The sequence below is a fragment of the Abrus precatorius genome, unplaced genomic scaffold, assembly GCF_003935025.1.
Source record: "Abrus precatorius isolate BTA unplaced genomic scaffold, Abrus_2018 Scaffold4, whole genome shotgun sequence".
NCBI lineage: Eukaryota > Viridiplantae > Streptophyta > Magnoliopsida > Fabales > Fabaceae > Abrus > Abrus precatorius.
In genome coordinates this window covers 10,939,300-10,952,703 of record NW_020874384.1, presented here as the reverse complement: position 1 = coordinate 10,952,703, position 13,404 = coordinate 10,939,300, and the positions used below count along the sequence as shown (strand labels likewise).

Sequence of the window (13,404 nt, the reverse complement as noted above, 5' to 3'; positions counted from 1 at the left end):
ATAATAAGATATTAAAAAATTTATCATAACCTAATAAAATACATATTATAGTTTATTCTCCGTTATCAAATTTTTATCAATTCAACGATAACCAATTTTCAATTCATGCTAATTATTTTTTTACGAAATATAAACATTTAAACTATATATATATATATATATATATATATATATATATATATTAAAGTTAATCAAATATTTATTTTTTGTCAATATAATAACTCTTTATAGTATATTTAATAATTTTATTCTACAAATATACATATTTACTTTACACAACTTATTTTATTTTCTAAATCTACTAACGATTAACTAGAAATTCCAAATCCTATCTTTGCATTAATTATATAATATTAATTTTTTATTTATTTATAATTTAACAACTTATAAACAAAATTTTACAATTATAATACATTGCAATAAATTTAATTATTCTAAATTTAAAACAAAACATACTTTCATGCAGTAAACTTATTATTATATATCAGATTATGAACATTTTAATAAATATTTATATTAATTAACAAAGACCATTTTATATTTTTTTTAATTTTTACAATTATAATAAATAAACATATATTTTAAACAAATACATAATCTTATCACACTTAATTTATTATTGTAATTATTTATTTTAAACTATGATGATTAATTTTTATTTTTAATTTCATAATTCTGATTCAATAAAATATTTGTTTCTTAAATTATATATTTTATTTTAAACATGTAATGTTTTAAATAACTTGGATGACAAAGTTGTTATGTTTTATAATTATTATTTTTTGTGAAGCTAGTATTTTTTTTATCTAGTTATAATTATTATATTATTTTTCATATTTTACCTTTCTTATTATATAATTGTTATATGTAGTTTTTGATCAATAATTTTTATAAAAATATCGTATTTATTCTTTTGCAATAACAATTAAAAGTTATTTCTACTACATCTAATATTATTTATTTCACAAATATATTTTAAATTTCTTAATCCACCATCAAAATAAAAAAAAATATTATATCTATTACATTTCTTTTTTTTTTCATTAATATTTTTTTAATTTCTTATTTCTAAACCATAAATTTATATATAGTTTTCCTTACTCTTAATTTATCTATTTATTACCATATAACAATTTATATTATTATTTAATGTTTATAATTATTAAATATAATTCAATCACTTTAATTTTAAATTAATACATCCTTTAAACAAATTTTAAATAATAAAAACTATATCATACAATTTCTAAAAAAATAATCTGACATTTTGATTTATACAAACACTAAATCTATATAATATATATTTTGGAAAAAAAAAAATGCACCTCCGTCAGTGGGAATCTCTCCTCATCTCTTTATATTCTTCTTACGAATGTCAAGAACACCGCGCTGGTCTCCTCGTCACATTAGCCTTACCTGGACCACCATTTAAACATTAGATACATGCATTCTAAACAAAAATCACATTTAAATTAAAATGCATTTACATTATTATTTCTTTTACTTTTTACAATGTCGCAAAAATGATTTCAACACAAAAGTTGAATACCAAAATGAACAAATTGCTTTTGTAATATTTTTTTTTTCGGCAACACAACAAAAGGGGAAATTGCAAAGAAGACCAACAAAAAACGGGAAAGATAAAGGTAATCGCGTCACGTAACCGTTCAGCCTATTTCCACGTTGTTAAGGAATTGACAAGTGTACCAAGTTTTTGATATAATATAAAGGGTCGTATTCACAGAAAATGTAGACACTTAAGCAAATTTAACTAACCAATTTAAAATTAACAAATTTATAAATATCCGCAAATGTACAACTAAGTGATATTTTAGATTTTTGATAGTTTAGTTTATAGAAAATAAATGCAAATACAAATAAAAGCAAATTAAACTACTATGATAAGATTGGAGATTGAACTTCATCTATCATTTTTTTCATATTTTAGTTCTAATGCACATTAACATTTATCAAAGTTTTATGATACACTCTTGTTACATTCACTCGTTGGATTCCTCTCACCCGAGATTTTAAAATATATTTATTGAGTGATAAGTTCTTACCTAATCAACAAATAATCCAACATTACTAGCAAAAGTTATATAGCATACAATAGATTAAAATATATTTCTAAAGTTCCAACGTATTCCATTAATTTACCTCAACTGGTTTCTAAGGTAGTTTTCTAACTCACCCTGCATTTTCAAATCATGAATCATTCTCTATAAGATAGAAACAAACATTACAATCAAAATAAACACACCCAACTCATGGCAAATGAACAAACATATATTAAAAATACTAAAACATTTAGAGTATGAAGATTACATCCAATCCCTAGAGTTCTATCTGTTCATAGCATACATTGCAATAAAAAAAATGCAAAGAAGAGAGATAGAAATTAATTCCCCAAATGGTTCTTCATCACTTTCCCAAGCTCCTTCACTACTCTACAATGCCAAATAAGGTCAATATGTACCGAGACTTCAAAGCTTGCTCCGACTATACTTTTCAAACTGAATATACTATTTTTGTAGGGCAATAAGTGAATTCTCGCTTAAGCAAGCTAATTCTCGTTCAAGCAAAAAATAGCTCGAGAGCAAAGTCTATTGTAGGATTTTAGGTGAGCAAATTTTTGCTCAGACAACAGTCATTCTCGCTCGAATGAGAAAACCAGCAAAAAATCTTGTATAAATTCTGCATTTCTCGCTCAAGCAAGGGAATTCTTTCTTAAGCGATACTTGAAAATCTAGGCAACTTCAGCAAACCTGTCTCATTTTCAAAAAATCCTAAAAAAATAGAAAGCAACTCCAAATCCAGCAAACCATAAATGCATTTTGAAACACTGCATGTGTAGAATTCAATGCAACTGAAATCAATAAAAATTAACATTTACATAAAAAGTTATGGCAAAAAGAGTGATAGAGATCATATTGGTTAAAAATACGAAATTACAACATTTATGTAAAACAAGGCTAAATCATTTCTAGTAATGAGAAATGGTAAAAACTCTCAAAATAAGGCATATAAAGAGTGTTTTGAAGACACAATAAAACTATAAATGTGAACATCTCATAAAATTTTTACCTTTAAGAAAATTCACACAAGAGAAGTGGATCAAATATCTTTTATTATTTGACAAAATTAAGGCTAAAGTTGTTGAATTTAAATTACTATAACTTAAATGCATTAAAATATAAATACAAGGAATTTAAGTGCAAACTATATGAAAAAGAATCAAATAAGTGTCAAAATATAAACTAACAAATATTAAAATATGACACTTGTTACACGTGGATCAATCAAAGGAGTGTTGTCTTTGATTACACTAACATCACAATCGGATCTGCTTTAGCCAACTCTTTAAGATTTAGCTACGTGTCATCTATCTTCCCTAATTGTTGATAAATTTTAATTTTTTTAAATTTTTTTTTTGTTTTCACGATAAACACGTGTCACAAAATACAAATGTCATTTTTATTTTAGACGATTCTTCATTTTAGTGTCGGTAGCTACTAGACGACACTCTTGCCACATATCATTCCCCACCCTACACAGGAAACTTATTTTTGTAAAATCCTGTTTAAGTAATTTTTTTTAAATCAACCCTAATTATGCAAAAAAAAAAAAAAAAAGTTGTTTCTAAACCACTTAATTACTGGGCTACTGGGTTAGGGCCAAAAAGTTTCATTAAAAAGTGAGTAAAAAAAATAGAGTTATTGTTAGAAGTATGTGGAGGGTTATTGTTGTCTCATTTATATTAAATAGGTAATTTAAAAGAAAAAATTTGTTGTTGACCAAAAAAGAAAAAAAAATTTGCTTAATAAATATATGATTTTAATCCTATACTCTCTCGTATATGATTTTAATCTTCAAATTTTTAATTATGAGGATTTAATTTTTTTTTATTTTCAATTATTGAAACAACTCTTTGATTCTAAATTCTATCAAATTATTAATGAATATATGTGAAATGAAATATTTTATTTATGATTTTAGTCCCGAATAACATTTTGTCCAAATTCAATCCATCAAATTTTTAATTGTTATAAATTTAAAATTATATTCATTTTTTTTTAATTTATAACAATAAAATTACTCCATCAATTTTCCTCTACCCAAAACTCTTTATTCTCCATTAACTGAAGATATTAAAGCATTTTAACTCTCTTTTTACAAAACACAGTAATCACAACCAAAAATAAAGTTATTGTTCAAAACAAAATGTTTAATAAAAAATAAAATAAATTCAAATATACCCCTCTTCAAAATTCTAACATTATGATATCTTACAATTTCTTTTTCAAATTTAATGAATATCTTGACTTTTGAGCTTTTTCCTAATTTTTTTTCTTTTTTCAAGTCTACTACTGTAAACATAATTATTATAGGAGGGAAAAGAATTTTATATATAAAATAAGTGATGGAAGAATCTGAATAACAAAATTGAGACTAATTAAATAAAAACTTAAAGGACGAAAATCACATATTAGTCATTATTTTGAAAGGTCAGGCAGGATCAAATAATACTAGCTAAAACTTAATAATTTTAATTTTATATTAAAAGTAAACTGTATTAATCGTTGTAATTTTATCATAAAAATCACGTATACTAAATTTATACAATTTAAATATTTATGGATATGTAATCACTAACTATTACTTACATTTTAAATAATACATCATAGGTTATAATATAGTAAAACAATTAAGTTAATATTTAAGTTGTACAAAATTTTATAAACATTATTTAGTTCACAGAAACTTTAAATGAAACAATTAAAATAATAAATTAAGTTTCAATAAAATTTTTAAAAAGCATTTTATTAAATTTCGCACAGTACATTTGAATGGCATCGTTTTCCAATTAAATTAACAACTTCAGTTCCATTAATACAAAAAGGTTATTACACAATCTACGCAGAATTACCATTAACGTTAAACCAAATGTGGCCAAAGTAGACAAACAAATTAAACAATGTTCTAAATAAGAACTTCCATCTTACGCTTGGAACATATACAACTTACTGAAAAAAAGCCAGAACCAATAAGATTGTTACTTATTTACTTCGATTCTTTCCCTCATGACATCCACAGTGTAGAATGCTCAAAGGGTAACTTATGTAAACACAAGACATCCCTCGATTATCCAACACTATAGCTCAATATAAAATTAGATTGGAAATTAAGGTACCCTATGAAAGTTAATCATAAAAAGCTACAACCATTTTGATTCATTGTGAACAAGTATCATCCACAACAAGGTTCAGCCTATATGGTTGGAAATATAAAAGCTGTTAAAGACTCAAAATTTGCTTCATGCTGGAGAAGAAATCCCCTTATGAGCTAAAAGATAAATCCACTCAAAGAACTGTACAAGCTAACCGAGGACAAAATTGTCCTTGGAGAAAATCAAACCACATTTTAACTAAAAAAACCTTGGATGATTAATAGCTCCCATCAACACATAGGCCATTCGCATTTGTATATACACCGTTTAAGGAACTATTGGAAGATTTGAACCCATTTCCATTATTATGTGCCTTCAACATTGAAGGGTGTGCATTAATTATCCCATTTGTTAACTTGGCATACGCTTTACTTGCAGGCACAAGTGTCCTCTCACATGCTGCTGCTATTAATCCTATCACAATGAAGCATTCTCTTAGTGTATTGGAATGTCTTTATTGCTATTGCTCTCTTAAGACAATATGCACAATAGAAAGCAAACAATACAATGCAACGATGTGATTGAATTAAGAGACTAATTATAAAAAAACATTTAACTATTAAATGGAGTAGAAGAAAGCTTTTCAAAGAGATAATAATTGCACCTTAATACCCATATTATAATATTCTCCTTGATTATTATTAACTATACAAATTGAATGAACATCTATAAACTACAAATTCAGTGAAAGGAATGACATTATGCTGTATAATTTAGTGGTGGTCCATCAAACTAGGCAAAATATGCAAAGATACGGGTATAGACGTCTAGAAAATATAAATATTCGAAGCATAGCATATAACAAATGATGATTCTTTTCCCCTTTCGCAGAGTATACAAAGGTAAGACCTATATGTATGTGGAAAAGGATGATGAAAATATGTGCATAGAGATTTTCATTCTTAAACGTACCTGTAAATAAAAGTCAAGTAAAATTGATCCAGTAGAAAATTTTGAAACAAGAACAAAAAAGGAGCAAAAATTTCATTTCAGAAAACAGCTATAAGAGAATGCCATTGAAGCAAATTTGTATATAAAAACTCTACCTAATTTGGAACTTCCAACTCAATAATGCAGATTCACAGTTTAAGCACACAAGAAATAAATATTTTGATATGATGAGTTGGCAACAGTCTCAATCAATGCATAAAATTCAATATACGGTTCAGCTCTAACAAGGATTCATAAGTTCAACCATAATAATAACCATAAGCCATTGCAAGAAAAATAAAAAGGAACCACAAACAAATTCAATGGCAAAATTATATTTCATCCCCAAGAGACATGCTTGTAAGCAGATTTTCAATAAGTTGAAATGAAAACAGAAAACAGACGTGAAGTGAGAATCTGGAAAAAAAAAAAAAATACCTAAGAATAATGGAGAAGGTTTCCCTGGTCTTGACTTGAACTCGGGATGAAATTGAGCACCAACGAAGAAAGGATGGCCAGGCAATTCAACTATCTGCACTTGCAAAATGCAAATAAATATAAAGTATATGATTAATAATTTGTGGCAATTTCAAGATTCATGCCATAAGGGTTTCAAGTAAATGCACACCTCCATGCGTTTCTCAGTTTCATCTTTGCCAACAAAAGATAGACCAGCACTCTCAAGTTGTGATATCATGTCAGGATTAACCTGTATAGTAGGACCATTGTACATAACCAATGTAGCATATTTCACATAAGGGAAGCTTCTGCATGCAAACACAATTTACCTCATATCTATGCCGATGTCGCTCATCAATGTAGCTTGCACTACCATACCTATGCAAATTCCAAATTATAGCATCACACATTTGTAATATCAATATTTGACGGGGATTCATATTTGATACCCATTTCAATTAATCTTTTATTAAGCATGTAACATGTTACAGTACAGTTTCATTTTTGACTTAAAGGATGATAAATTTTCACAAATACAAACTTAAGTACTGGAGAACATTTATCAGTGTAATCTATCAGATGATAGATAGCATTCACAATGTTTTTATGTGTATATTATCAAACTGGAGTTTGAATGTTAATCCTTACAACTTTGCCGATTTACAGTTGAAATCTTGGAAGTAAGTTCTCCTTGAACCAAGACGCATAGTTCCACCCATGTGAGTCTTCGAACCCTATCAATAGAATACAAAGTTACAAACCACATTAACAAAATTTTATAAGAATATTATCACATATGAATAGTGTATCTGGAAATATACTTCTGGCATAAATATGACACAAGGATTTTTAGTATTGGGATCAAATTCTGTGCTATTAGCATCATGAAGACCTAGAACAGATCTTGCAAACTCAATGACAGCAATTTGCATCCCCAAGCAAATGCCCAGAAATGGAACACTGTTTTCTCGAGCATACTTAGCGGCAAGAATTTTCCCTTGCACTCCTCTGTCACCAAAACCTCCTGGAACTAGAATCCCACTAGCACCCTGCAACAGAAGTTCATTTAAGAAACACCTTAAGATAATCTATATGTCAATACATTTAAACCAATAAAGTATTAACATAAGAAAAATAAAGAAATGCCCGAATAGTACAAAAACAGATAAACCTTCAAAAGACCCCAAGCAGCTTTATAGGCATCAGGATCCTGCAACAAGTAAATTTATCACCACAGATTTGGCCTTCAGGCAAAACAAAACAGTCAAATAACAAATGGAGAACAGTAGAAAGATCGGTCACCTCTTTAGATGTATCATCTTCAAGATCCTCAGCACGAACCCAGTCCACAACAAGCTTTCTGTAGCAAGCAACAGAAGCATGCAAAAGTGCCTGCACAAAAGACCAGGTATATAAGCCTCTAGAATATCAGTTTGTAAGTTCCTTAGAGCTCGTACATATCAAAGCCACTTAATTTGGGAAAATAACTTTCAATACATGCCCAAAGCCAAGGGAAAAAAACAAACTATACATCCTTTAATATTCAAAAGTCAAAGCAGCACTGAGAAAACAAATGGGTTCCATCAATAAAACCTACTCATAAAGAAATACAGCACATTCCATGGAGAAAAATATAAAGGTAACATGAAAAACTTTCCTTAATTTCTTTACACTAGTAAATCTCTATATCTGTTGACTCACTTTGCTACTGACATTAAGCATTAACTTGCAAGAAAAATTTGAAAGCAGATTAACAGCAACTCAACATCTTTTATGTGTGTGATACATAACTAGTCATACGTTATGATACCCTATCACTTTTGAGAATCTAATGCTTCCTTTAGCTAAAAATCATAAATTTCTCCCTCACTTTCTACTTTTCCTTATTTTCTCAAGGTTTTGTTGCTTTATGTCAAATTCAACCCAAGCCTTTCCCTAGACCATGACAGTAATAATACGGCCATGCACTTTCCTAGAAAATCATCACTGTTTAAACAGTATTATTATAATTACTAACATCCATCATTTATTGCAAGTCAACTGACATTTGCAAAAAAAATCCAGGTTTCCATGCATCAGAATCGTAGGGTAAATATAGATGATACTCATTGCTAATGATATTACTGCAAACAAGCCATCCTAAGTTCTATGCTAAAGATGCAAGAGATTACAGAATCAGCACCAGAAATGATTAACCAGTTCTTAGACTCAAAAGCTAACAAAATAAAGGGGTTGAACAGGACAAAAATGATGTTTTAGACTATACAGTTTACACTATGCCATTCTTATCAAATTCAAGTGCTAAAAATGCTAACCATCGCAATTCAAGTGCCATTATTATGCATTACTACTAAACATGGAAAATAAATTATAGAAATGTACCTTCAGCACAGAAAGATATGCATCTGAAAGGTTAGTATATTTTCCCACCATCGCAATTCTAACCTGTGAAGAACATAATAGTAGTGAGGTCAATACTTGCCACTGTGAAGGAAGATAATATACATAATCATATGTCAGGTTTCCTTTTTGAGATGATATAAAATATTGAAACTAACAGATTCATTAAATTTGTCATAAACTTTTGTTCTTGCAATCCACTCTTTAAAATTAGGCTCTGTAGCAACACTGCAAAGAATAGGACGATAACAATTAGTGGAATGACAGAACCACATCTAAGATATTTGCAGTACAAAAATTTCTCAGAACATCCGCACAACAGGATGAAGATGTACATCAAACACAGAATGAGTTTGTCAAACAAACCTGTGCAGGTTTAATGTTTTCAGGATGGCCTCATGAGCCTTCTGGTCCTATTTGTAACAGAATAATATCAAAAGGGAAAAAAAATGGTTACTAAATGCATCACATTGTTCAGTGAAAAATAATGCATTTCACAGTCTAGGCAAAAATATACTAAACCATAAGAGAAATAATTCAAAATTTCATAAACAATGTTCCATAATACAAAAAGACCAGAACCGCAGTTGCATAAAGCACCACAGAATTACTTACTCTTAATAGCAAAGGAATGTGCCAAATATTTGGAACATCGTACAGTGTAAGTATGTTTAATGACTGCAGAACAAAAATTTTGATTGAGAAAATTACAGCTATAAAAAGATAAGAAAGGTGAAAAGTGTCAACATTTATATCATATTACCGGCACATGACAAAATTGAGAAAGTTTTTCCTTGACGTTGTCATCAAGTTCCTAGGAAGAACAAAGTAAAAGTATACAATCATTATTATGGGGAACCAACAAGGTGAAAGAAAAAGTAAAAAAGCAAGAGACAGACCTTTGAACTGCGACAAGCAAGAAGATTTGGGGTCAACCCTAACCCTCTAAGTTGACGGACACTATGCTGAGTTGGTTTTGTTTTCTGCATACAAAACCCAATAAATAAATGATAATATTAAATTGATTGTAACATTTGAAACCATGCAATGACAGCATCCAATCCATTTATTCACTGTGAAAAATATAATTAATATAAAACAAAAAAAAGAAAAAACCACTATATTCTCTCCAATAATTCTAAATTCCTTTCCTCCTCAATTTTTAATATGCATATAGGAAAACGTTCATTTGATAACACAAAGTTTTAGTATACCTGCTCACCAACAACATTGAGAACAGGCACCAGGCTGACATGAACTAAACAGAAGTTGCCACAGCCTGGAAAAAGTAAACAACATGAGCAAAACCGCCTTCCCAAAGTACACCCAACAGAAATTAGTTGATATAATTCAGTAGACTATGAGGTTTCAAGCATTACCTACACGGTATGAAAATTGACCAAGTGCTTCAATAAAAGGCATAGACTCAATATCTCCTACATTAAAGAAAAGTAATTTTAGATTAATATTGATAATAGATGCTTAAGCATTACCATTTTTGGAGCACTGCAAAAAACCAAAACTATTTGCAGCCACTAACTGTTGTTAAAAATCTGGTTCAACCTAACCCATGATTTTTAAAATTTTAATCTAGAGAAAAGTGAATAAAATTATAATAGTATTGGAAATAAAATTCTACCTTAGCAAAAATAAAAATTTTATGTAAAAATATTTATTTACCTATAGTTCCACCCAACTCAATGACACAAACATCAGCGGGGCCTTCTTTTCCATCAACCGGTGTCAGTGATACACGCTCTATCCATTCTTGGATGGCATCAGTAATGTGTGGAACAACCTACCAGTACATCAAAGGTAAAATCAGAGCCAAGACACTAAGACATATCCAACCATAAATATATTCAGACGAAAAACCAGAATGACACAACATACCTGCACAGTCTTGCCAAGATAGTCTCCTCTTCTCTCCTTTTCAATGACAGACTATTAAGCATTCAAAATCAAAAGCATTAAGAAACCATATACACACCTAAAATAAATTAATTAAAAAAATAAGAAGACATTTAAAAGGAAGAAACGAACAGTTTGTTAACCTGATATATTTTTCCAGTTGTGATATTATTGTCACGAGTTAATTTGATGTCCAAGAAACGTTCATAGTTTCCAAGATCCAGGTCAACCTTCAATCAAGAAAAAAATTGAAAAAAAAAAAAGAACATGAATAAAAAGGTACCCAGTTGCTACCACTGAAACCAATCACAAGATTGAAAATTCACATGATAATGGGTGATGTCATGTTATTAAAAAGTAATCAATACATATCTCAAAGGAACAAGTAAATTGCATTCCAAGGCTGATAAAAAAGGGTAAGTAATCCATTTAGTCATTTACCTCACCGCCATCATCTAAAACAAACACCTCCCCATGCTCAAAAGGAGACATTGTCCCTGCATCAGTGTTCAGGTAGGGATCTGCAAGAGATAAGTTGAAAGTTGAAACATAACTCAATTAATTAAAATGAAACAGCATTATTTTGCACAATGTCAAACTATTATTTTAAAAGAATGTAAGAACAAACTTTTACTACATTTACCAGCTCAAAAAGAGCAAGCTAATCCTTTCCATTATACTGATACAGAAGCATTAAAATGCAACCCCCAAGTAGAAGTTTCCATTGCCATTCACCATTTTTTTATTTAGTTTATGTTTCGATATTTGCTTATATGTGTCTGCGTTTGATTAAACTTATTTTAAATAAATAATTGTGTATTTTTGTTAACTCTCTGAGTGAGCTTTTGAAGAAAAAGGAAAAAAAAAAACAATTATTTCTCTCAAATAACCAAGACCGAAAGATCCATGAAATGAAATGGAATCTGGAGAAATGATTATACAAAATGAAAAAATGTTATCATTCCATTGTTTGAATATTTTAAAACAAAATGAAACAAAAGAAATAAAACAAATAATTCCATCTTACATCTCCAAATTAGAGAAGAAAAAGAGAGGTTTTATAACGAAATGCATTATATAGCATTCTATTCTATTTCATCTTGCTTTAAACAATGAATAAAACAACCAGAACCAGTCTCATTCCATTCAATATCACTATGTTCTAACTTCGAAGAAAAGAGTGAGAATTAAATTCAAAGAACGGAATAAGAAAAACATAATTACCAATCTTGATAGAAGTAACCCGAAAGCCACAGGCCTTAAGGAGCACCCCAATGCTGCTGGCAGTGACACCTTTCCCAAGTCCACTAACAACACCACCTGTCACCAACACGTACTTCATTTTCCTATGTAGCATGCAAACACCTCACAGATCAGTAAGCATGACACAAAACAACGTTAGACTCAAATACAGACACACTGCGAATTAGCCATTCCTAAGATCAACCACTTACCTTCGTGCCATGATAAAACTACCAAAAAACTATGACAATAACAACACAAGCATTAACATGAAAATGAGAACAATGTAATAAAACACATTCATGACAGTGACACCGCATAGAAACCAACCACATGCAGAACCGAAATGAAATGAAATAAAAAAAATGATAAAAAAAGGAAACTTTACAATGAAAGAAAAGATGGGTATTTGGAAAAACCTTGAGTGGCAATGAGGGGGGTGCTTCTTTTAGGTGCAGGAAGGTTTCTTCGCTTCTACAAAGGGAGAGAAAAATGGGACCTTGGTAGCGCAATTTTGAAGGCCTAAAAAACTGAATTAAGGAAGGAATGGGAAAGCATTAAGAGGGATTAGAGAGAGTGTGTGTGAGAAAAGAGCGTAATCAGTTTCAGTTGCTGCAAATGCAAAGCCAAATGCGTTTCAGTTTTACCCTTTTCTTTCCCACTCTTCTTCGTTTATGTTTCAGGCGGCGGGTGAACACGAAGCTCCCTTTCAACTTATATAGCAGCTAAACCCAAAACCAAATTAAAATTATAAAAAAATACAATCAAATTTAAAAATAAAGAAAAACAGATTAATTACCTATTAATATTCCCTCTTTAAGAAGCTTTTACCAATGGTGTTATTATTATTTTTATTAGTTAGCATCACATGGCCTTCTTTAATTTATGGTTCAAAAATTAATTTGTGTTTTTTAATAAAAATATAACTCTAATGAAATGTATGTAAGTATATTGTTCAACTTCATTTATAAATATGTTTTTATTTTATTTAATATTTCAAAATTTATTTCATGAAATCAATTTAGTTAACTTTTTAAATTAAATAAATACATCATCTCTTACAGTTTTTTTAATGTAAGTGAAGTAATATTTGTTAAGTAAATTATTTTTTCTTCTATTTTTTTATTTTATATAAATACACGTAAATTGATAATTTATTCTTATATTATATTCCAATTTTTATCTTTCAATAGAGGAACTTTTAATAACTAGTTAGTAGTTTATATAATATA

General features: G+C 29.1%; 1 protein-coding gene across 3 annotated transcripts; it reads right to left on the bottom strand.

Annotated features, from left to right (window-relative positions):
* Window positions 1–4,911: 4,911 nt before the first annotated feature.
* Window positions 4,912–12,860, bottom strand: LOC113864855 (CTP synthase-like). 3 transcript variants are annotated; one of them, XM_027499027.1, is made up of 22 exons: window positions 12,592–12,860; window positions 12,155–12,276; window positions 11,372–11,451; window positions 11,074–11,160; window positions 10,913–10,963; window positions 10,700–10,817; window positions 10,399–10,455; window positions 10,234–10,298; window positions 9,919–10,002; window positions 9,783–9,833; window positions 9,635–9,697; window positions 9,386–9,432; window positions 9,178–9,247; window positions 9,002–9,064; window positions 7,922–8,011; window positions 7,791–7,829; window positions 7,441–7,668; window positions 7,268–7,353; window positions 6,949–6,997; window positions 6,789–6,869; window positions 6,599–6,692; window positions 4,912–5,644 (listed from the first exon to the last, which is right to left on the bottom strand). In XM_027499027.1, the coding sequence occupies exons 2-22, from the start codon at window positions 12,270–12,272 to the stop codon at window positions 5,448–5,450; spliced, it is 1,818 nt and encodes a 605-aa protein (XP_027354828.1). In that variant the 5' UTR covers window positions 12,273–12,276; window positions 12,592–12,860; the 3' UTR covers window positions 4,912–5,447. The 3 variants fall into 3 exon arrangements, with proteins under 3 accessions (XP_027354828.1, XP_027354830.1, XP_027354829.1); XM_027499029.1 differs by lacking the exon at window positions 12,592–12,860 and having other exon boundaries at window positions 5,227–5,644; window positions 9,178–9,234; window positions 9,382–9,432; window positions 12,155–12,272; XM_027499028.1 differs by lacking the exon at window positions 12,592–12,860 and having other exon boundaries at window positions 5,227–5,644; window positions 9,392–9,432; window positions 12,155–12,272.
* Between the last annotated feature and the right edge of the window lie 544 nt (window positions 12,861–13,404).